At 33.6% G+C, this 26003-nt stretch overlaps 1 protein-coding gene across 9 annotated transcripts in view; it reads left to right on the forward strand.

The window, feature by feature from the left end:
• The window catches only part of ATP11A (ATPase phospholipid transporting 11A), a 212546-nt gene that overhangs the window by 123501 nt on the left and 63042 nt on the right, over positions 1 to 26003 (forward strand). For all 9 annotated transcript variants that reach the window (XR_007951752.1, XR_007951751.1, XM_051984224.1 and 6 more), the window contains 9 exons: positions 789 to 878; positions 1845 to 1925; positions 8657 to 8764; positions 12951 to 13079; positions 15188 to 15291; positions 18179 to 18229; positions 21478 to 21542; positions 22257 to 22338; positions 23735 to 23885. Coding sequence is in view for 7 of the 9 variants with exons in the window: in XM_051984224.1 (XP_051840184.1) it covers positions 789 to 878; positions 1845 to 1925; positions 8657 to 8764; positions 12951 to 13079; positions 15188 to 15291; positions 18179 to 18229; positions 21478 to 21542; positions 22257 to 22338; positions 23735 to 23885 (861 nt within the window). In the remaining 2 variants the exon portion in view is untranslated. The remainder of the gene's footprint in view (positions 1 to 788; positions 879 to 1844; positions 1926 to 8656; positions 8765 to 12950; positions 13080 to 15187; positions 15292 to 18178; positions 18230 to 21477; positions 21543 to 22256; positions 22339 to 23734; positions 23886 to 26003) is intronic.

The following is a 26003-nucleotide window of genomic DNA, read 5'->3' on the forward strand; positions in this document are numbered from 1 at the left end:
ATGTATATCAGTTTAAGTGTTTTATACACTTAAATTTCACTTATTTCACCTAATCCATAATACAAATCTGTGAGACAAGTACTACAGATATTATTTCCTCTTGTATAAATGAGGAAACTGAGGCTTTGAGAGCATGAACCCAACATACCATAACAAAGAGCAGAGCAAAATTTGATCAGAGGTCTATCCTGCCTCTTTATCTGTTCATTAGGAATTTTATGTCCAGAAAGGTAACTTTTAATTCTTAGTTGATGCTGTTTAGCAAACATCACCAAGTAATAATACTTGAAGTGAAATGCTGTATGAAATATAAGATATTTTCAGTGGCCAGTCATGACTTCAGAAGGTTGATAGTGGAGGATGCCTCAATATAGAGAGGTAGAAAAGAAAGTCTTTATTTAAACATAACCATGGTGCTAGGTTGTTTTGCTTAACTTTATTTGTTAGAAGATAATGCCTCTGTGGATATGGTTAAGGAATCACTGAGAAGTGACAGTGATTTCTTTTTTAAGCTCATTAAAATTTGAAAATTCCATTTTATTTTTTAGAATATTTTTAGTTTATTTTTCTCATTACATGTAAAAATAATTTTAATATCTTTTTTAAAAAATAATTTTCAGTTCCAAATTTCTTTCTTGAAGAAAGAAACAGTTTGATATAGATATAGATTATATATAAGCAGTTATGCAAAACATATTTCCACATTAGCCTCATTACAAAAAAGAACACAAACCAAAAAAGAAAATTTTAAGAACAAATATCTGATCATATGCCATTTTTTTGTACAGTACACATTTTGGAACTTCATACCCAAGAATTTGTTTGAGCAGTTCCGAAGAATAGCCAATTTTTATTTTCTTATCATCTTTCTGGTACAGGTAAGTCCATTTATATTTTGGAGGAGGGGGATGAGGCACTTAGGGTTAAATGACTTGCTTAGGGTCACACAACTAGTAAGTGTTAAATGTCTGAGGTCACTAACTGTATGGCCAGTGCTCTCTCCATTGTTTCACCTAGCTTTTTACTTTTTATCACCAAATCAGTTATATCACATTGAATGATATACCCTCCAGTAAATAACTTATTGCTTACTTAACAGAAAAAGGACTGTTCTTTAATCCATTGTTGTAAAAAAGCAACTTCTTATTTATTTATTTTTTCGTTAATAAAAAATACATCTACTTCAAGATCCTTTCAGGCTAAACATATCCAATAAGTTTACTTTTGAATGATTATGTATCCCTTTTCTTTAGGAGAACACAAGGTAGTGTCTCTTATTTCTTTCACCATGGGTCCTTGAACACTGAAGAGAGAAGCAAGAATTATTTGATTATGTATATAAATGCTGGAAAAAACTAATCAATTCTGTGTTCTTATATGATTAGAATCTTTCAAAATATGAACACATACTCCAAAAAAAGCCAAAGTGATTTCAGGATTTCAAAACTATTTTAACTGACTAATAGACTTCATACACCTGGAGTAAGGTCAAGAAAGCACATTAATTTTCCTAAAGCACTTAGATGCTTTCAAAATATTTTCATTAACACAGTATTAGCTTTGAGATCTTCCCAAATTTGTACATTGTCCAATTGGTAGCTGTACTATCTTGAGCAAATCACTTAACCTCTCTATCTTTCAGTTGCCTCATTTGAATAGTGAGAATAATAAGAGTTTATCCTACCAGTCTCCCAGAGACAGCATTAAGATAAAATGAGAACATAGCATTTTAAAATATGTTGAAAAATCAAAAGTCACTGCTATTGTGATTTATGTAGGACACTGATCAAGAATCAATCAAGTTGGTATTTTGAATTAACTGTCCAATTTTATTTTAATTGCAGTTGATTATTGATACACCCACAAGTCCAGTTACAAGTGGACTTCCTTTATTCTTTGTCATTGCTGTCACAGCTATCAAACAGGTAAGACTTTTATCCTCAAAATTAAAAAGAAATTTGTTCATTTTTTTCCTGATATGTATAGCTTTTGTTATTTTCCTTTGGAATATTATTTGCCTTTCATTAAATCAACTCAGTTTTCTGAATCATGGGCTATTTTGTAAAGAATAATTTTACTAGATCCTGAATTGTAGTTTCATGAGGATTGTCCTATTCCTTGATTTTAGTTGACAGAACAATGCTTTGTTTGACCAGTTAGACCCAGAAAATACCAGGTACATTTAGGCTTAGGAATGCGAGGTTGGTAAACTGTCAGCTTATCAAACTTGATCTTACCCAATTAAAACAAGTTAACAAATTTTCGTTATCAAAATGCCTTTGTAGTCAATAGGGAGAAGTCTTCCTTCTTCTTAGTTACTTTGAATCTGCCCAGTAATAGTAATCAACTATAAGGGCAGAGGTCCAAGAGATCTGATATACTGAGATACTCATCTCACAGTATGCCCATGCTGGGAAGCTGCTACTGGCATGCCTTTAAGTAAAACTGTTTGACTTGTATACTTTCAGGGTTTTATGTTCCTTCTCAGCATCTCCTCACTCATGATCTTACAAGCTTGTGATAGATTTATACTTGTGTTAAATTAAGAAAAGTTACTCAATTTGTTGGCTATGTTGATGGCTTTGAGAATTATGTTAGGAGGTTTTCTCCTTAACTATTGATCAAATATTAACAAATTGATCAAATTGATGCTCGGTGATCTTGCATGGCTTTCTTGATGTCTTCTTTGCTTGTAACAATGTAAAATTGTTAATGATTTGAATTCTCTGCTGAAGTAGTGTGGAGGTGACCCTTAAATTCTCCAAAGTTAAGTCTGAAGGGTCTGCATTCTGGCTAGAACTGCCCAGCTAGAAAGGCATCTAGGATTGGATTGATGATGGACTGAAATTTAATGATTAAAAGTTTTGATTTCTTTGGAATTGGCCAGACTTTATGTGAAAACCTAACATTCTTTTTGTGTCCTGGTGTGAAAAAAATGTGACTAACGACTACCTCTAGTCATTGTATTGATTAGATACCAGTTCCAAGGAGGTAGGGCTAGATTAAAAAACTAAGTTTTGCCTAGATTAGGCTAAGAGACCTAACTTGACTTGGTCATCTTATATTGTGTTTAATCTAAAAAAATCGGATTGCAACAATAAATCCCTAAAAAATCAGCCCTGACAGTCTCTCAATTTCACCAGACCCAATTCCATCTTAGCCTGACATATCCAAGGCTTATTTTTCTAGTCACACTGCTTAGCTTTTTTCCTGAAGTATATATTAACACTGAGCTAACTCCTGGTGTCAAAGAGATTACGTTTGCCAGGGGGTACCAGTGGAAAATATGATGGTGTTTTCTCTTTTTAAAATATAAGAATCATAAAAGGAGAAACAGTTGATGAATAGGGAGCTCTGGTGTTTGAGTTATGAAGAATCTGGGTTTAAATCCTAGCTCTGGCACATTCTACCTATGCAATGCTAGACAAACCATTTTACTCAGTACTTCCAGGTATCTCTCTATACACATTGCAGAAAAAGGTACTAAGCTGAATTTCTTCATGCAGCCCTGTACTAATAAAATTCCAGGTCTGATCCTTTTTTGCTATCCCTACCTCTGTAGCAATAGTCTACAGGTAAGTCCAAAGGGAGAATTTGCTCCATTAATTAGCTGCACTGTCTATTGAATTAAGTTTGTAAGTTATCTAAAGGACAGTAGAAGGGTCCTTGCATGATAGATGTGAGTGGGCTGTAACCTAAAACGCCTTTTGTGGATCATGTAGGAAAAGTGGCCTCAGGTAGAATAGGAAGAGAAAGGGACTAGTTATGTTGTGAAGGATAATCACTGGACTTTACCAGCCTCCACTGATGTGTGTGCAATGTCAAGAGCCATGGATGAAGGCTCCCAGCATGTGTAGATCCTCCATGGAGAATTCATGTAAGGACATGGGCAAGAGTCTCATAGGATAAAGTAAGGACAGGACCTATATCATTGGAGGGAAATCCTCAAGTCAACGAGCACAGAGAGCCTTTATCATATCCTATCCTATCTGCATATTTAACATCCGTCTTCATGGAGCACTGTTCTTTTTCTTTCTCTTCTTGTACTTAGTAGTATTTTTTTTCTAATTACAATTGTAAAGAATAATGTTCAGCATGATCATTTTTGTAAGATTTTGAGTTCCAAATTTTCCTTCCTCCTTCACTTAGACAGAGTGTATATAGGCTATACATGTGTAAACATATTAAACATGTTTTCATATTAGTCATGTTGCGAAAAAAGAATTGATTACAAAGGGGGGAAAGCCATAAGAAAGAAAAAAAAACAGAAAAAGGTGAAAATAGTATGCTTCAGTCTGCATTCAGATTACATAATACTTTATCTGGATGTAAATAGCATTTTCTATCATAAGTCTTTTGGAATTGTCTTAGATCATTGCATTGCTGAGAAGAGCTAAGTCTATCATAGGTGGTCATTCCACAATGTTTCTGTTAGCATGTACAATGTTCTCCTGGTTCTGCACACTTCATTCGTCATCAGGTCATGTAAGTCTTTGCAATTTTGTCTGAAATCTGCCTGCTCATCATTTCTTATAACACAATGGTATTCTATTACATTCATATACCACAACTTATTCAGCCATTCCTCAATTGATGGGCATCCCCCTCAAGTTGTAATTCTTTGCCACATGTGGTGCTTCTCAAAACTAGAAAATCTAAAATAATCACACCCAATTTCTTTTCTCAAATAATTGCTGCCATCTAATTAAAGAAGGCATTTAGGTACTTGAAACCTGTGAAACATGAAATTACATCTGTTTGCAGGACATATTTTCATTTGGGACACCTAGATAATTTGTAAGATGACAGCTTCTTAAAACTGTTTATGCTAAGGGTTTTCTGATACACACCTTTTCCTTAAAACATCATTCTTTAAACACAAAACAATAATTTAAGTAGCATAGTGATTAAGTAGTGATAAGAAAATCTGTTCCACATGACAGCATCATATTGTGCAATTAACAAGCGCCACAACTGCCATATTCCAAGACAGTTTACTTTCTAAGTAAAAAATGCAGCTGAATCATATCCATGTTTTCTTTATTGTAATTCTAGTTATCTGATAATTCAAGAAAATCTATTTTTTTGCTTTCTAAACAATTAACTAAGGACTTCTATCTATTCAGATGTAATTTTAACAGCTTTCTCTTTTATTGTGGTGCTGTGGTATGATGGAAAGAACATTTAATTTGGAGTCTATCATTTGCCGCTCTTTTTTAGCTTACAGTTTTATAGAGTTTCTTTGAGTACTGAAAGATAAGGTGATATGGCCATTGTGTGTCAGAGGTGAAACTTGAACCTGATTCCAATGCTCCTTCTTTTTGTTCACTGCTTCAGACTGCCTCTTAATTACATGGGAATTTATTTTTTGACAGTCTCTATATATTATAACCCTAATAATTCTATACCTCATTTACTTGGAAAATCAGAATTTTAGTCATGCTACCCAGTGAAAATAGTGCCATTGAATGGTTATTGAATCATTCACATCTAGTTGTAGTCATATCTAGGATGCACTCTTCCATTGGGCTACTCCAGATTGATGCTTCTACTATGACACCAATATGGCATCCCAAGGGGAAAAAAAGCAGGTTTGTTCTTTGCTAGTCATTGACAAATTTTTGACCATGGGAGTGGTGGCTGTGGAGGTCATAGGTCTAGGGCCTGGAAGCCCCAGTTTCTTCTCAGTTTTTCCCCCTTTATTTATAGTCATGACAAGAAATATTTGTAACAGGTGGTATGGACAGGGAAACTGAAAGAAGATCTATGACAAGAGTGCAGTTGAGTCTCAAGGGACCTAATTATCTAAGTGATTATTATCCATTAACTGTGTCTCCAGCACAGTGGAGTCAAATTCTCCAGCTTTCCTCCCCCAGGATGCTCCCTGTCTTCTCAGTCACCTACATCTTGTGCTTGTACTCCTAAAATCCTGACAAGAGACACAGTTCCACAAGGAATTGGTTTACCCATCTCTTTGTCTTCAGGTGAAATTGTTCACATAATTTCCCTTAAGAATAATTGTCTACCTTATGCTTAAACATGTCTAAGAAAGGAAACCCAGCATCATTCCTTAGAGGAAAATATATATTTAGGTACTAAAAATTATTGTTAGTCTTGATGCTTTGAATGCTCAAAATTTCTTATGTGGGGTTTTTGTTTATTTCCTTGTAACCAAGTCTCTCTTTCTACTGGTGCATTTTAATATTTGGACAGGCTCCAGTTCTAAAGCGATCATGTTGCAGGATTCCCCCTTTGGGGGAAGGAGGGAAAGATCCTTCCATTTATGTCCTATTTAAATTGTCTGCCTCTGTACATCTTCACCTATCTAGTGACAAATGCAAGAGCTCCTTTTCCCTAACGCCCTTGTTAGTTGTAACAAAAACCATAAGTGGCAGATTTTTCATTTTACATAGTCCTCACTTGTGTGTGTGTGTGTGTGTATCCAAATCTAAAGTTGCTAAATGCTGGAAAGATCTGCTAAACCCAGATACTCTTCTAGACTTTCTTTTCTCTTCCTCTAAAGTTGAGAGAAACACATAGGGCATAAAATAGTTGGTTTGATGGGAATATAATGGATTCTGGCACAGATGTGCTAATTTTGAGGTAATAGCAAGACCTCCTGATGATACTGTTCAGCAGATAGTCAGAAATCACAGAACACTAAACTTATAGTTGGGTAAGATCTCAGAGGTCATCTGGCCCAACACTTTCAATTCTTGATCCTGGGTTTAGCACTACTATGTAATGCCTCTTCTAGACTTCTAATAATGTCCCTAGTATGAGATTTATGTCCAGGGGATAGAAAAGAGATTAAAAGAAAGATTAATGGGGATAAAATTTTGGAAATAAAGAAGATGGAACCAAGGATTTAGGTGGAGAACCTAGTTTTGGCAAGAAGAGGACCAAGTTCATCTTCTGAAACAAGAAGAAAAAGATGGAAGAAGATAGAAAGAGATAAGCAAGTTTAGAGATGTGGAGCCTCATTCTTCTCAGCAACATGAGCATTTGCAATGCTGAAATTTATAAACCAGAAGCTAAGAATGATTAAATTTAGAAACTGCATATATATATATATATATGTATATATATATATTAATCTAAACTCCAATTTAAGCAAAAGGAATTAGAGAAGAGACCAACCAGAAGGCTTTTGTAATAGCCTATGAATAAATTAATGAAAGTCTGTGTCAGTGTTGACTTGCATAACTGGAAAGGAGATGTAAACAAGAGATGTTGGGAAGATAAAAATGGCAGGCTTTGAGGACAGATTGGATAGATGGAATAATTGAGAGTGAGAGTTGAAGATTTCTCTGAGGTTGGACAACCAAGAGAATATTGTTACCCTTGATAGTAATAATTCAGAAATTCAGAAAAGGGGAGGGTGAGGGGAGAAAGACAATGAATTCTGTTTTGGACTTCTTGGGTTTGAAATGTCTTTGGGACTGGGGCAGTTAGGTGGCACAGTGGATAGAGTGCTGGCCCTGAAGTCAGGAGGACTTGAGTTCAACTCTGGTCTCAGACATTTAATATTTTTTTAGCTGTGTGACCCTGGGCAAGTCACTTAACCACAATTGCCTCAACCCCCTTTCCAACCCCCTCCCCCCCAAAAAAAAAGAACTGTTTCTGGAACATTCATTTTGAAATTTACTAAAAATAGTTGATGTATGTGAGACAAATTAGGATTTGATCAATAGCCTTAATAGTCTGAGATGGTTATTGAACTCATGAATATAATAGTATATAGTAATAATAGACAGAATGATTATTGAACTCACAAGTGAAATAGTATGTAGGGAAGAGAGCATCTGGTGAGATGCTCATCTGTAGTTTTTATGTGTGGCCTAGATTTGTAAGTTTAGAAAAGTAAATTGGGGAATGATGAGAATTGCAGAAAGAGCAGTATTATTATGAAAAACTTTTTAAAAGGAGAGACTATCCAGAAGAAGGTGATAATACATCAAGATTATAGAGATCAGGAAGGATAAGGTTGGGGAGGGGGAGGGGGAGGAAGGTCATTAGATTTTATATTTAAGAGATTGTTGGTGACTTGGGAGAGACTAGTTGGATAATGAGATCAGAAGCCAGATTGCAAAGAGTTTAAACGTGAGTAAGAACAGAGTAAGAAGTGAGTGGAAGCAGTGACAGCTTTCTCAAGATTAGTCATGAAGAAAAGAGAGACAGAGAACCATAGGTTTGTGAGGGTAGTCAGATCAAGAGAGGGAATGCTGGGGGGAATGAAAGTTGTAGAGACATGGGTATATTTACAGGCAGCAGGAAAGCAGCCCCCAACTTAAAAAAAAAGTTTAAAGTACATTATACTTCACTATGGCAGTTGATAAGAACTGACCCTTAACTTACATTTCATATAGATTCCAAATCCTTAGCAATGAAGTTTTATAGAATCAAATAGTAATTTACTTTTCTTTTTATAAATCTAGTCTATTCAGAGGTTTTTGCGAGGGTCAGTGTTGAGAAGTTACCCATGTATATGTTTTAAATATAAAAAGCTATAATAAAAAATACCAAAAAAAAATAAATAAATAAATAAATCTGGTCTGTTATGGCAACCTAATAAAAAGCATGTTAGATTATTGAAAGTTTAGGTGGCTATAGCTTATTTTCCTTTGTCTCATTATATTCTGTTTCTTTCTTATAGGGCTATGAAGACTGGCTTCGACATAAAGCAGATAATGCAATGAACCAATGCCCTGTCCATTTTATTCAGCATGGCAAACTTGTCCGAAAACAAAGCCGGAATTTAAGAGTGAGGAGCAGTTGGTGAAATTACCTTATAGGACCCAATTCAATTTTTTTTTCTTGACAGAATGGATTATGTTATAATTTAAACTGCTTATAAGATTGAATGAGGAAGCAGTTGATTAAAAAGGAGGGGAAATGAGATATTTAAGAAAATTAAAACAATTTTAGAAATTTAACAACTATAATGCAAAACCAAACTAATTTAGAATTTGTTGTAATTGAAGACTTGGTTTCTCTTCTTGACTTAAAAAGGATCTATGATTTTCCTGAATAATTTATCAGTGTAAAAAAAAGTCTGTGGGAAAAAGATGATGATATTTAGCAAATTATAATTTTCAGTCACTTGAGAAGCACCATTTTATGTGCAAACTGTTGATATGGTCTTTAAAAGTAAATCCTCCTGAATGCATTCTTGTCCCTCCCCCTTCCTCTTCCTCTTTCTTTTCTTTTTCTCCCCAGTCTCCCCCATCTTTCCCAAAGTAGCATTCCAGGGGGTCTACTTTGACTTTTACATTCTATATGGTCATCACTCTCTTTGTTCCTAATTCTCTGTTATGCTGGAGCTTATTTATCCTAAATATAATACCTTGTTTGTTGTGTTGCTTCTGTGTTCTCCTATTAGAATGACAGGTCCTTGAGAGCAGAGAGTTTTTTGCTTTTCTTTCCCCAGTACTCAGCATAGGGTCTGGCACATAGTAGGATTTGTAAATACAAATCCTGGCTGTTCAAAACTGGAGAAAGACAATTAGTCATTCACTCTCCACCCAAAAGATGTCTTTATGAATCTACACGGCCTAGTGCAAAGGGTTCTAGACTTACTATCAGAGCTTTTTGAATTCAAATCTCAGCCTTTCCATTTACTGGTTTTATGACTGTGGTTTAGACATGTAACTTTCATTGGCATTAATTTCCCTATCTATAAAATGGAGATAAATAATACTTGCATTACCTGTTGCTTATTATGGGAAAAGTTCTTTGTAAACCTTAGAATGCTACAAAATTTTATTATGTATTATTATTATTGTGGCATAACAAAATATTTACCTGGTTGGGAAACTATGTCATAGATATTAAGTTGGAAGAAATCTCAGAGATCAGTCTTTTAATCTAAGTCCCTCATTTTACTGAGGTCCAAAGAGTCCCTTTGTCTATATGTCCAAAGTCACTCAGGTAGTTAACATCAGAGAAAGGACTTGAATCCAGTTGTTCTCATTTCAGAATGAGTGGTACTTCCTCTATACTATGCTGTTTAATAGACCATACTTTGTAAAATCAATGACCATTACTTTCCATGTGTGAGAGTTTTAGCTCCTCGATGCTACATTTTCTCACTTTTCAGCCATTCTGATTGGTCTTTTCCCCATTTACTCTAAATTAATTACCTTAATTGTGGTACATAGTTTATTTACTTGATTCATATGGTAAATTTGTGACATGCTAGGTAATCCAAACTGGGTTTTTTTATGACCATTTTACAGATCCATACAAACTAATAGGTAAGTTCTAGGAAACTAGAATTCTTTGGCAGTGTAAGCATTTTTGCAAGTGTATGTGGGATGAAACACATGACACACCAAATCATAGACTGACATTAGCCTATTTTTTTTCCCCAGTCCTCTGAGCTTAGGCCAGATTTCACAGCTGTTTTCTTTAACTGTGTTATAATCTTTGCACATTTTTTCCATGTTGTAGGAAGAGATCTGTTATTTTTTTAAGCCAATAGACTTTTCCATTGTCCTTTTAAAGGAAATGATCTGGATTATTTAACTAAGCTAAAGTAAAAATTTTAATGCATCAACTTTTTGTGAGAAATATGCAACTTTGTAGTACCGAATATGTAAACCCAGAGATGTGTTAAATTTACTATTAGAGGAAGAAAAAAATAGATGTCTTCTGATGACATTGCGCATAACAACTCCAGACTTCAGATTCACTTGCACATACTAGGAGTCTCAAGTAAGAGGCTGAAAGCACTTTTAAGGGAAAAAATAAAAGGTAACCAGCCATCCACTAATTTTAAAGTTCTCTGAAATTTAGTCATTCTTGTAAACAAAATGTAGGTGTAGGAGAGAAACCCATTTACTATATGCAATCAAGTGTAATGATTTGAAAATGCCTTGCACGTAACAGTTCAGACAGCCTAAGTGATTAGATGGATTTTAAATCTGAGTTTTTTATCCTGCCTGAGTCATGTCTTGATTTTTGATGACATCTTTTTTCTCCAGATACACAAATTATTAAAAGTTGAGTTTAGAGGAAGGGGAACAATAAAATATTTGAGTTATGTCATAGATGCATTTTCCCTTCAGAAAGGTATTAAGAAATGAAGAAGTCTGAAGTGTCAGCTATGTCTTTCCTTTGGGATATAGGGATTAAAATTATCCCACCTATAATAAAAGAGACTGAGGCAGAGCTTTAAACCAGTAGCACTTTATTAAAGAGTTTATGGTCCCCTCTAACGAAGTGAACTTCATTTCTTCCTCATGATCTGAGATGCTTCCTCCTTCCTTCCTATTTTTATAGGGCTAGATGTCCATTCATTCCAAATAACAAAATAATTCCATTGATTGACATATGACACATAAGCTAAAATAAGATGTTAGCAGAGTCACAAGTTGAGTGAAGTAAGGAACATCTCCATACAAGATAGACAGGCTTCTCTTTAGGTTGGGCAGTAGAAAATGGTACAAGCTATCACAGTCAGTGACATAAATGGTCATAAGATGATCACCTGCTCCTATTAGACAAGGGATTGGTCTGGAAGTACAAAAATATTTTGGGGGAACTTTTCACGTATTTGTGATCTTTGCCACACTGGGCTTGGTCACTATGGCCAGGCAAAACAAAGTGGGGTGGGGGTGAGGGGAAGTGGTAAGTTAACTTCTTATAGTTAAACGAGTGAACTTAAATGCAGCTGAGAGCCCTGGGTCCTTATATACAGAACTTTGATATGATTAATACTGATTAGAATAGCATAGGGATCTAAAAGAAATACTTCTCACAGGGAGATAGCTTTTAATTAGACTCAGTTTATTTTCTTTGTTTTTCCACTTGTCTCATTACTCATTTTCATGTTAATACTAATTTAATATTGATTTTCATAGTTAATACTGATTTAGTAAATGTATTATTAGTGTTTAAGTAGTGCTTTTTGGATGTCACTAAGTTCTGTGAGTATTTAATAAACAATGAAATTTTAATATAAGCAGGAATCTTAGAGATCATTTTGTCTTCCCCATTTTACAGATGAAGAAACTTAACTAGGATAGAAGCATCAAAAATCCTATGTTTTCATTGAAACATTCCAGTTACCCAAAGATATTATAATTTCTGTAGCACTACACTAACAATTTTCACTCTTCTATTTGTCTGAAGTCAAAATATTGTCTCAGTAGTTTAGGGTTTCCTTTCTTTTTTAACTGTACAAAATATATTCATTATTAGTCATAAGGAAATGTTGTTTAAATCCACCTCTGGACTTCACTTGCTTCAAAGAAGGAGTGGCCACTTTATTTAAAAAAAAATGATCACAAATTTGGAAATTACCTTAGCAACACTGTGTTTTATTTGGGTGATTAATAATAATAATTATTGTACCTAACATTGATAGTTTTTTTTTTACTATTATAAAAATTATTATAATGCTTTCAATGTGGGATTGTGCTAAAAAGGCTTTAAAATTATCTCATTTGATTCACATTACAGCCTTGGGAGATAGATGCCATTATTATTCCCATTTTACAGATGAGCAGACTGAGGCAGAGGTTAGGTAACTACTAAAGATCTCAGGGTAGATCTGAACTCAGGTCTTCCTAACCCCAACAGCCCAACTGCTTGACTGAGCAGCTCTTTACCTGGTTTTCTTTCATTTAGCTCTGACTCTTTGAAGATTAGCTATAGATTGGCATTGATAATAAGATTACTTGGATATTTTTCAAGAATACCATCCCAACTGACTTTACAGATTGTGTTCTTTTTGCACTTAATACATTTTCTCTTTAAGTTAGTATTTTCCGAGTCCCAAACCTTGTTGCTGCTTCTGTCTCCCTTACTTTAAAAGGGGCAGGGGGAGGGGGGAAGAGGGGGGAAGGGATTGGAGAAAAGAAACTCTTGTCAGTTTTATAGTTGTGTGTGCCAGTCAGCTAATTGAAAAGAAAACTAATTGTGTCCTTTTTCTCTCCACTCTGTAGGTTGGAGATATTGTGATGGTAAATGATGGTGAAACCTTTCCATGTGACTTAATATTTCTTTCTAGTAGTAGAGAGGATGGAACATGTTATGTTACAACAGCCAGCTTGGATGGTGAATCAAGTCATAAAGTAATATATTCTTTCACTAAATTGGCTTCATATTGATTTTTAGCTTTGGGGGTTCTTAGTTTGGGTAACCTTAGAAACCAAGATTCTGTTAGACAAATTAGTGTGGACAGGACAAACAGTAAGAATCCCATGATTTTTCCTTTTTTAAAAAAAGTTTTACCTTCCATCTTACCTTTATTCTCCACCCCAGTTTCTCTGTAGCTTAGTGCCATCAGAACAAAAAGTGTCTTTAACTCAAATTAGGATGGTGTGATTTGAAATAAGGGATATTAGATGGCAATATTAACTAAAAATTGCATGAATAAATTGTTGGTATGAGAAGGCTTAGTTAAAATTGTATTTTTATTTTTAGATAGTGACTCAGATGATAATTTTAGTGGTCAGAATTAATGTTTGACTACTACAGAGTTATATCACAAGTAACGCAGAATAGTCTAGTTTTATTGGTATTTGCATGATTTGTCAGTTTGGGGAGTACTTTAATTTAAAATAGCCTGAGAAAAAGAAATTGATTTAGAATTACATTCTTGCCCTGTCTCTGTACAACTAAATATAGGTTATTCTGCTTTAGCGATTGCTTTTAAAGCAATTACTAATAATAGATGGATGAATAAAAACAATTGTTTTTCTCCTTTGCAAATGTTTTATCATAGAAATATGATACTTGAGAGTAGAACATAGTACAAAGCACTTATGGAAATGGCCATAACTTAATGGACCCAAACCTTTTCTTAGCCTTTAATCATTCTGAAATTGGATAATATATAACAAGTTAAAATTTTGCAAGTCAAAATACCAGAATAGTAGGCTACATTTGCAGAAATGTCCATATGTGGAAAGGGAGATTAGTTTGTTATATAGAAATATTCTAAGTGAATTACCCTCTTATTATAGGACATTTAGAGGCAATAGTTCTTTGAGTTAGAGGAAATGCTATGTGACTAAGTTTTTTGCTGCAAATAACAACTGTAGGTAGCACCTTAGAGGAAGAGTCTCTACAAAAGAGTGATGATCTTTTTCTGAGGCTTGGTAAGCCCATAAGATTATCTTTGTAAGCAGCATCTTCCTATCATACCACAGAAGATACCAAAGGCATAGCTTTTGGTCCACACGAGATACATCCTGATGTTATTATAGAAGCTGATAAATCACATAGAAGATGCATTTATTTCAATGCAACATCATTGTCTGAGTTAACTGTGTTCAGAACTGAAAATAGTCGTTCTACTTTCAGATTTTTTCATCAATAATTACTTTCATTTATTTTAGTTCATTTTTGTAGGCTTTAGTAACCAGGGAATAGACTAAATGGCCACTTACCATTTTTAAAAACGAGGATGTATCCTTTAGTACCTAAGACGTTGATACTTTGTTAGCGAAGATGATGGACTCTTTTAACACACTTAGTTTATGAAAAAAAATTTTACCAAACATGGAAATAATCCAGAAAAAGTAGAAATGAAGATTCTTTACTCCCTAGGCCTTTGTGGGACATTCCCTTCCTCATTCCATTCTAAAGGAAGGAAGGATCAAGTTCCCTGTACTTTAGAGCCCATGTCTGTAGTACCTCAACTTGCTTAGGCCCTCTTTGATAATGTACACCTACTTCCCTGAGGATTTGAGAATTTTGTCCCCAATGGCGAGTTCTTTATGTGCAATACATACCTAGATATTTTAAGCTGACTAGTTAGACGTATTGTTTTTTTTTTTTAAACATACAAATAGTAAGATCATAAAAGCATTATGTTTCAGATCAAGTGAAAGCCACATAGGAAGTTGACACAATTAGGCCATTGATACGTTTGGAAAAATGCATTGTTGTCCCCATCACAGTAGTCGCTGCTGTTGGATTTGTTAGGTATGAAGAAAATGAGTAAAATGGGAGAATTAGCACTTGAAAGACTATTTTTGGATATGGGGAATTACACAACTGATCTGAATATACATATGATATGAATGTAACATCTGTTTTCTCTGTATACTCATGTAGGTGTTTATGTTATGTGTCCAGTTTGTATATATTATGAGGAAATAAGTTTTCTAGAAATAAGAGAACTAACTCTACTATATTTGTTTTCATTTTTGAATTATATCTTTTCAATTCATAGACTTATTATGCAGTTCAAGAAACAAAGGGATTTCAAACTGAAGAAGAGATCGACAACTTACATGCTACTGTTGAATGTGAACAACCTCAGCCTGACCTCTACAAGTAAGGAGAATTCTGATAACTTCTTGAATGTCTTTTCTTAAACCCAAGAAACCCACATGGGGTCATAAAGAATCTGATAAGACTGAAATGATTGAACAGCAAAGCTCCCTCTTTCCTCTCCTGAGTTCTACTTTTACATTACTAGTTGCTTGTTGAATTTCTCCACATGGATGTCCTATTAGCATCCCCAGTTCTGTATGTCAAAAATAGAACTTGCTATCTTTTCCCTATCCCATTTTTCTTAACTTCCCTTCTTCTATGATAGTACCACATTTCCCTTAGGGTTCATATTGTAGAAACTTTCCTTTACTCTTCTCCCTTATAATCTAAACTGTTCCCAACCCTTGTCCATTCTACCTTCATAAAATTCTTTCCTCTCTCTGCTCCTCTCCACTCACATGATCACTCTCTTTGTTCTCACCTGGAAGTTGTGACACCCTCCTAATCTTTCCTCTATAGTCTGTCTTCTATACAAGGGATTAATTGTTATTGTTGAAATACTCTTGTGATTGTGTCATACCTCTACTCAAAACTTTTCAGGGGCTCCTTGCTCTCATAAAAAGAAAAAAGAAAATCTTGCATTTTAAGACCCTTAATAGTCTGACTCCTCTTTATTTCTGTACCATTATTTTATATTCCTTTCCTTCACCCACTCCGGATCCCATCCAAACTAGACTAGCAGCTCTTAAATTTTATGCTCCTTCTGTTACCTTGATGAACTCATTCCATTAGACCTCCATATTTGAATTGTATTACTGCTTCAATTTGATATCTCAAGAGACCTTTTCTAACTTTAGTACTCAGCTGAAGGTTTCCTTTATTTCCCTACCTCATATCTTCTTGTTAGAGCTCTCTCTTTTCACCTTATCTTGTATTTACTTTATCCATGTTCATGATGTCACTGTGTCTCCCCTCTGCAGGCTGACCACCATAAGCTATAGACTCTGAGGGCAAATAGTGTTTTACTTGTTCTTTTTTGGCTTTTGTGTTCATAGTATTTTGTACATAGTAGGCATTGCTAGGCCAGTGCTTGGATAACAAATGCAGTTTGTAATCAGATCCCATTGGTGTAAAGTCTTCAGGACTTCCAGTGCATTGCTTCCTTGGCATATCCTTTGAAAATCCATGGTTTTGTTAACACCAAAAAGGAAATCTGGGTACAGTTGTAGTGTTAGAATGAAGGCTCTTCTCCTTAGTACTTGTAAATATTAGAAACATTTTGATAGAAATTCAGTTTTGCTAGCCATATGTTAAGGATGCCCACCAAAATGTAAAGAAAGTTGTGGATAAGGGAAGACAAACAAGGACCAAACAAGATGTAGAGGACATTAATAAATGATAAATGGATAATTTTGATTAAATAAAATTAATGTTTTTATATAAACAAAACTAATGCAACCAAATTTTGAAGGAAAACAAAAAACTGGGGGAAATTTTTACAGCAAATATGTCTGATAAAGGCCTCCTTTCTCAAACATATAGAGAAGTGAGTCAATTTCATAAGAATATTACCTAATTGATAAATGGTCAAAAAATATGAACAGGCAGTTTTCAGATGAAGAAATCAAAGCTTTCTATAGTCATATGAAAAAAATGCTCTAAATCACTATTAATTAGAGAAATAATGAGCACCAATCCTGAAGTCAGGAGGACCTGAGTTCAAATGTCTCAGACACGTAACACTTCCTAGCTGTATGACCCTGGGCAAGTCACTTAACAACAATTGCCTCAAAAAAAAAAAAAAATTAGAGAAATGTTAAAAAAAAACAAAACAACTCTGAGTTATCATCTCACACTTGTCAGATTCAGTAAAAAAGGAAAATGAAAAATGTTGGAGGGGTTAAAGTAAAACTGCAACACTAAAGCACTGTTGGTAGAATTGTGAACCGATCCAACTATTCTGGAGAATAATTTAGAACTATATCCAAAGGGTAATCATACTGTTCATATAAATTCAGCAGTATTGTTGCTAGGTCTGTATTCCAAAGAGATTTTAAAGGGGAAAAAGTCCTAGTTCTATAAAAATATAGCAGCTACTTTTTATAAAAGTCACTACTTTTTTGGTGACTAAAATTGAAAATCCATGTTTTGGGGAATGGCTGAACAAATTGTAGTATATGGTTGTGATGGAATATTATTGTGCTATAAGAAATGATAAGCAGGATGATTTCAGAAAAACCTGGAAAGACTTGCACAAACTGATGCAAAGGGAAGTAAGCAGAACTAGGAGAATATTGTACACAGTAATAGCAATATTGTTGGATGAAGAACTGCGAATGACTTAGTAATATAAAGATACAAAACAATCCCAAAGGACTCATCTTGAAGCTTGCTGTCCATCTTCAGAGAAAGAATGGATATGGTATAACATTTCTATCTTCCTTCCATCTGAACTGCATAAAATGACTTATATGGAGATGTTTTATACATGTTGTACATGTATAACCTGTAGGAGGATGGATAGAATTTGGAATTAAAAGCTCTTTTTTTCAAAAGTCCCAAATGTTAAAAAATTGTTTTAGCATGTAATTGGGGGAAGTCGTCCTCCATATTTTTTAAGAAGTTAAATACTTTTAAATTTTATAAATTTCACAATTATAAGTTCATGCCCTCAAGAAAATCATATCTAGTAGCTCAGGAACTGAAGTGCTGTGTACTATAAGTGAAATGAAAATAAGCAATCAATTTATAACTAAAGAAGAAAGGGAAAAGAATTAAAACTAGTAATGGTTTTAAGCATAAGTATCAGTTATGAAGAAATAATGGCACTTCATATGAGGACATGTTCACAATATTAATAAGAAAGAAATGTATTTGAAAGCATGTGTTCAAGTTCATGGATGCTTCTGTTTGCTATTTCATTCATAGTTTTGTATTGTCATTTTAGATTTGTTGGGCGCATACATGTTTACCAGGAGAGAAATGAGCCTATTGTAAGGTAAGAAATCATATTTTTATCTTAAGAACATTTGGTTTATTTTTCTCCATTGAATTTTTAAAAATTGTTCTTTATTAAAGAGATTTTCTCAGTGAATAATTATGCTGGGCCCTTGTGCAAGGAGTCTAGAATTTTCTGTAAGATTCCTTTCTGATTTGTCTTAGACTGGTATCTTAATTAATATGTGGCCTGATTTTATGCCATGAAGCCTGAAATGCCTAAGAGAAGTTATATGTCAATATTTGTGTTTAAAACAAGTTTTACAAAGTACTTTTTCTGTGTAGAAAAATCTAAAAGTAAATAACTTTTTAAATATGTGTTGTATTTTCTCTTCTGAATGTGTCTCCTGAGAAATCTACCTTAGATCACTGAATTTCTTGGCAGGAGCATAGTTGTAGGTAAAAAATGTAATGCAGTGCCTTCCCATTAGAAATAACCATCTCATAATTTCTTTTAAAGACATATTTTGGAACATGAAATTGAATGTTTCTTAATTTGGTGACCACTTTACTGGAATAAGTAGATTGGTTCAGCTCTTAAAACTTAATGCGGGAAGCAACATTTCTTTCTAGCATTCTTCCCAGATTTAATGGATTGCCTTGTACAAAGGGCATATCTGTAGGTTACAATAGATAAAAGAACACGAATAAGTTGTTTGTCAGGTTATAAAAATAAGCATACTACATGAATTATAGCTGAGGGTTTCATTTAAGAGTCTTAGGCAGTCAATTATATATATTGACAAGTCACACACTGGGTTTACAAGGAAATAGCAATTTACTGAATATTTAATACAATAGTCACTATATGATATTTTCTTAAGACCGATTAAATGCTAGAAAGATAGCAATGCTGTCAATGTTCTACAGAAATTCATGTTTTCAGAGTCTGCTTATTGCCTTTGCTTTTGTCTAACCTTTTTATTTACAGAAGAAAGAAATTCCTGAACTTCTGGGTATTTTGTTTGTGCTTAATTTCAAAATTTGGGGAGTTATTTTTAATGAAATATTTGGCTTCTGATACTGGGGAGTTTAAAATCAAGTTTTGAAGTGTGCAATTTAAAAATAATTTGTTAAATCAAGATACAAATTACTATTAACCTGGTGTAAGATAAAATGATACTTTAAATATTTTCACCTGTCAGTGAAAGTGAGCTGAATGGAAAATTATTACTGATTTGGGGGTGGAGAGAGAGGCATAGAGTTACTAAAGGAAAGATGAACCTAAGGATCACCAGACTTTGAGATTAGAATTTGTTTTCTTTCTAATTCTTTTTTTAAAGAAAACTACTCATGCATTTTAAAATCTGCATTCTTATTACAATTCTCTATTAAACAGTTTGGGGAATGCTTTTCAGAAAACATAAAGCCATTGCCTAGTAGATTTATAAAATTGTATTATTCCTCAGGTGGACTCCAAACAGCTTTGAAGAAATAAAGTCATGAATTCTTTTGTATTGTGAGAAGTAATTTGTGTAGGACTCAGTAAATATTGCCAGTGGGATGAAATTAGATCTGTGTTTTCCTGCAGAAGTAAACAGCTTTCTGTGCCATCATTTAAAATTAGTTTGTTGTCTAGCAGTCATTGAAAGGAAATTGCCAAAATACAGCTAAAGTTTAATCCAGATTTTTTCGGATATTTCTATTATTTCAATGTCTGTTCATGTTTGGGTTTTTTAAGCTCTCTGTTAAATTTGGTGGAACTGAAAGATCTGTACCTATTTAAAAGAAAAAATTGTTACTTTCTGATTCATAACTTCTGGTACCCAAAGAGGCAAGAACCATTCCTTAAACTCCTTCTCACTTCCAGAAGCAAAAATAAGGAACTAACTGAAATTAAGTACTCCCAGTTAAAAGCCTTAAAAATGAATCCTCCCAACCCCCCATTCTGATTAAATATTTTATCTTTTTAAAATGTCACCTTTTCCCATATTTTTCAGAAATATCTTCTGGTCAAAACCTGTTTTCATGACTAGTTTTAAAATTTATTCTGAATGTGTTGCTAATATAATTTGACATTGCCTGTATCCTCCCTAAATGACAAATATCTAGCCTAAGAGTCTGTGTTTTTAATGATTGTCAAGAAGACTAATGGAGGTTAAAACTATCTTGTCGCCTCAGGAAATACATGTCACTTTTATTATGAATATTCCAAAGAATCTCTCTTCATGTGATCAATGCCCTGGATTCAGTGCTATCTAGTTCTTGAGCCAAGAAACCTTACATTAAAGAATTGTTTTAGTTTCATATAACTGAAAGCAACATACTATGCAAGTGACTTCCTATTACTCTTCATGAAGGATACTACCATTCTTTGTTGGTAGGGAGAGTTTCTTCATCCAAGTAAAATCACAGGTCTTGTTCATCTTGCCTTCTTTATGCATACATGTTGTCTGTCCTTATTTATATTCTCAGAATCTGACATAGTGCTTGCTACATAGTAGGTATTTAATAAATGCTTCTTGATTGATCCAGGCAGGCTTTCACCATAAATGTTTGAAGCCTAACTCTAAAATGTAAAATAACACTTGGCTATGTATGTGAGATATTGATACACTGTTACCCTTTCATATTGCAATGTTTCCCATCAGTTTCAATATGTTGCAAGTCAACATAAGAAATTAAGTGAAAATTTTGGGGAAACTTTGTAGAAGTCACAGACGATACATAAAGGCCAGCAAAAAGCACAGAAGCAGCTTAGAAACTCAGGAATGCATAAAATATATGCATAGTATTTTATATATATCAACCCAAATTTTACAATAAGGTACTCAATACCCCATAAATGAAAAAAAATTCAGATTTCTTCACGATATAAAAGGAAGGCCAAAGAATTTCACACATTTTCTAGGTTGCAGATGCACTACTCCCCAAACCACAATGTGGAAGGGATAACTGTACATTTAAAAGTGAAAATAAATAAATCTCAAATACCAACCTTAAGTCTTTACAAACTGGGCCTCCTGCAATGTTAAACACATCCTAGAAGCAAGAAAGATTATTAAGGCAGGGTAATGTATTTGTAATCCTACATATAGTTAATAGGAAATTTAATTTTATAGTGAAACTGGACCTACTTTTATCACTTGAACATAATGTTTACATAAAAACACCTCCTCATTAGAGTCACACACACACACACACCCCCCATTAAACAAATCAGTAATTTTCCATTCTATAATCTTGTCTTGTTCTACTAACTTTATTTTTATAAGCACTTAATATATCCAATAATACTTATCTTTGCAGGTCATTAGGATCAGAAAACCTGCTTCTTAGGGGAGCCTCTCTAAAGAACACTGAGAAAATCTTTGGTAACTATTTTAATTAATGAATTATTAATAACAGCTTCTAAAATTAATAAGGATACATTAAGTAAAATTTTAAATCTATAATAGCATTATAAAAGCATTAATTTTTTTGATGTACTATGGTCTTCACTACTATAATTATACCTCAGTAAGAAAATTACCATCAATATATAAACCACAACAGATCCAGCCATGGGAGCTGATATGATTGTTTACAGATTAAGTGCCTATATTCTTAGACTCAGAAGAGCAAGATTGCTTCATCCATTCAAGAATTCAGTCAATAAAATTCTATGGGAAATTTATTCTAAGATCTCTCGCTATATATTTTTTAAAAGCTGCATTTTCTTAGCAGTCTACTTAGCTTAATTTCTTGTTTCCTATTTTTAAATTTTTAATATTTTTTAAATTAATTGTATCATAAAATACACTACAAACACACCTTGTTGTAATAAAGTGCACTATATTTAAAAATCTAACTTTATCAATTGTACATCATTTTGATTTTAAGAAGGATAAGGGAAGAGGAGATTTATCTTAAAATAATCCTGTGAAAATTTTTATTTGACTTGATTTTTTAAGCTGATTTTGTGAACTGATTTTGTGAAATTAAAATGATTGCAAAACTTCACTTTTTATGACCATTGTAAGTAATACATCTTTTTTTTTTTAAGTGAGGCATGCTTATGTTTCTGATAAAATATTATTCTTTTTTAGGTGTGGCTATATATACTGGCATGGAAACTAAGATGGCATTAAATTACCAGTCAAAATCACAGAAACGATCTGTTGTAGAAAAGTAAGTCTTGCTGCTTCTAGGATAGCTAGCATTTGCACATCACTTTGCACTTGTCAGGTACTGTGCTTTATAGATATTATCTTTTGATACTCAAAAACAACACTGGAAGACAGGTGTGTTATCCCCATCTTAAAATGAGGAAACTTAAAGCCAATTAGGGTTAAGTGACTTGCCCAGAGTCATCCAGCTAGTAAGTATCTGAGCCTGGATTTGAAGTGTCGGCTCTTCATGACTCTAAGCCCCGTACACTGTTTGCTGCACTACTCAGCTGTCTCTCAAAATGCTTGTAATGCATGAAATGATGTAAATGATTCAGAAGGTACAGTAGAATCACATAGATATACATATGACCTCATGTATATGTAGTACCATATGAAATAGATCTCCTCTGATAAGCTTCTTTTTTTTAATTAGGGAAACTATTGTCAGTGACTAATTTCTTTACAAAATAAATTTGTCTTAAATCCAATAAGAAAATTTTATGTTTTCTGCACCTTTTAAAAGTGTACAAATATCTTTTATTCTGTAACTAGTTTCCCATTAACTAATTATAATTAGAATGTCAGAGGCCCAAATTAAATGCTGGCTCTGCCTCTTCACTTTTTTGAAGGACAGGAAAGGGATTAGTGTCTCAAATTTTTTATAACTAGAGAAACCATATAACTTCTAAGATCTCTTTTCTGCCTATTGGTTTTTTACTGGTCACTTTTAGCAAACTGTATTTTTGAAAGCTCTATGAAGTATATTTTGTCTGCATGATTATTAATTGACCTTTAAAAGTTATCACTTGATTTCTTCTTGGCTATTGCATCAGAAGTGAAATCTGAGATTTTGTTCTTTATAAATGAGGATACTTTGTCTCCCAGATGTCCACACATAACAAATTTGTTTCAGAAATAGATATTGAAAAGTCAGATTTCTTTTCAAAAAAATTGCTAAGATTTTGGTTCTTCTTCAGCAATTCCTCTCCAATGAGAACATTCAGCCTTGTGTGTGGTAATGCTGTGAGTGAAATTTTTGAATCTTGAACTCATTGCTTGACCACTTAATGTTAGAAGAAATTGATTTTAAAAGACTCTCATAACATTCTGGATATTAAATCTACAAATGTTTAGTTCAGGTTATAAGGGAGTGAAGAATTATTTGAAATTTAATGAATGTTACTTATTTTGGCTATATATGGGTTACTTCCATGATCTATAAAATCCTGTCCTTCTATTTAAATGCCAAAAGTAAGGGTGCATAATGGTAACAATAAATTTGTGTTTTCATTTGTGCTTTGCAAAAGTCAGAAACTTTACTGAAGTTTTTACCTGTTTTATATATCATTTGTGAATTAGTAATAGAGATTTTGTGCTTCCCCCCAAAATTAGCTATTACTGTCTTTTTATTTTAGATCAATGAATGTATTCCTTGTTGTATACCTCTGTATTCTAATCAGTAAAGCACTGATAAATACTGTCCTGAAATATGTGTGGCAGAGTGATCCATTTCGAGACGAGCCTTGGTTTAATCAAAAGACCGAATCAGAGAGACAGAGAAACCTGGTATGAAAAATTTCACTTGAAATAATTGACTCTTTTTATTGTGTTGAGAAGTAATTTGCATAACATTTTTATTAAAATGAAGACCCCAATGCATTGTGACCCTTGAAAGAATTGCATAAATTAGAACTCTTCACTTTAGTAGTAGTTGGAATGGAAGATCTTTATATATTTGAGAAATAATAAAATGAGAAGACATGATCATTTTCTCTCACCCATTTAATTCCCTGCATGTAATAGTAAATGTATCTCCAAATGAGAGAATCTCTGGTAACCTTACATCCACATTAGAGGAAGGAAAAGGAGAATGACTTTACAATAAAAAAATGGTCTTTATAGCTCACCAGAGAGAAGACTGGAATGCTGAATTCCTCCAAAGCTGCATCTATATTGGTGACAGTTTTTCATTTTGTATAAGAAAAGTTCCATGTGTAAGATATTAGAGATGTTCCCTTCTTTTCAAGCATTTCAGGATGATTGCGGGTAAAGACCAAAATCTTATTTTTTACCTTCACTTCTAGATGTATGTTTTGAGATTTTTGCATACAGTGATTGGCTGGGGAGGCTCAGACTGGAGTATTGGAATGCTTCCTCCCTTATTTGGCAACCAGAAAGATGTGGAGGGTCTTATTTGTGCTTCGAAGGGCTATGGGGCTATTTAGGCACAGAAGTACATTTATCCACAAAGTCATAATTAGGGAAATAATTAGGAAAATAGAAGAAGTTTGATTTCAAGATTGAAGGCAAAAGAGAGTAAGTAGTTAAAACTACAAGAGTTATACAGGATTGCAGCCAATTTGAAATTTCCTGGCAAATGTCAGAAGGATGGCCTTCTGTTGTTTTCTCTAGTGAAGATCAAAGGCCCTCTGATTGAAGTCCTGATGTTTTTATTTTTCTTTTCTTTCCCCTTGGGATTCTGCATAGGAATGCTAACTCTTGATTCTCTTGGGGAAGGGAAATAAACTTCCAATACACAAAGATCCTAACAAAGGGATAAAGGCCTTTTGAAAAAAATAACAAAACTGTGCATAATTGTGTATATATATCTGTGACTATAACATTTATATGCTTTAGCAAGTTATATCAATTAATTTACTTATATTTCTCAAAGCAAAGATAGAACTTAGAATTCAAAAATTCTGAAGAAGTAAACATAATCTTACAGATATCAAATTAAGATTGGACCTTTTAGAGGCCATGGGATTTACTTCTTCCCTCTTATTTTGCACATGAGAAATTAAGACCTATAGAGGTTAATAAATTGGCCAATCCAGGTTATACAAATAGAAAATGACAGAGCTTATCTTACAGTCTTCTTTGTCATACTGCCTCTCAGTCATGGGAAAAGTCATGGAACACCTCCCAACTAGACATGATGCAGAGTATCATAGTAGTCTTACTTTTCTGAGCCTAACAATAGTGTGGACAGAGAAACATCTTAAATAGGTCAATAATATCACACAGCAAATTCATTCCTCCAATTCTAGCCCCTCAGCGATAATGATCATATTTTAGATCCTCTTACTTAGGACAACTAAGGCAGGAAATAAATGAATCCTACTGATGATGACTCAATGAAATAAGTGATGTTAGTTTATGGTATGTTTGTCTGACTAAGAATAATGAAGAGTTCTAGGAAGGCACATTATAAGGAAAAAATATGAGACATGACCTTCTTGTCCTTAAGAAGAAATTGGTTTTACAACACTTTTTTGTTTCTTCAAATTAACTGCAATACAAACTTCTATGTTTGAAATACTAGAATCATGTTGAACTGAAAATGTAAAAATCTAAGGATTCAGAGAGATGCCTCATCACACTTAGTAAAGGAGCATGACTGGGAAAGTCTTAAATAGGAGGAAGCTTAGATGGTTCAGTTTGTAAAATCCTGTACACTGCTTCCCAGCATGCAGATATTTCTGTTGTTGTTTTTTTTTTTTTTACATAAACTTTTAATAATGTCTTTTAGTTTCTTACATCATCATCATTTCCTCTAGTATGTTCTCTCTCCCTCTTCCAGATTGCCATCCAATTCTGTCTATTAAAGTAGCTAGCTGGAAATAAAATACAATTTTAAACAAAGACACATTCAAATATTCATACTTTGTTCTGTCTTGTTAG

This window comes from Antechinus flavipes, chromosome 3 (assembly GCF_016432865.1).
Source record: "Antechinus flavipes isolate AdamAnt ecotype Samford, QLD, Australia chromosome 3, AdamAnt_v2, whole genome shotgun sequence".
Classification (NCBI taxonomy): domain Eukaryota; kingdom Metazoa; phylum Chordata; class Mammalia; order Dasyuromorphia; family Dasyuridae; genus Antechinus; species Antechinus flavipes.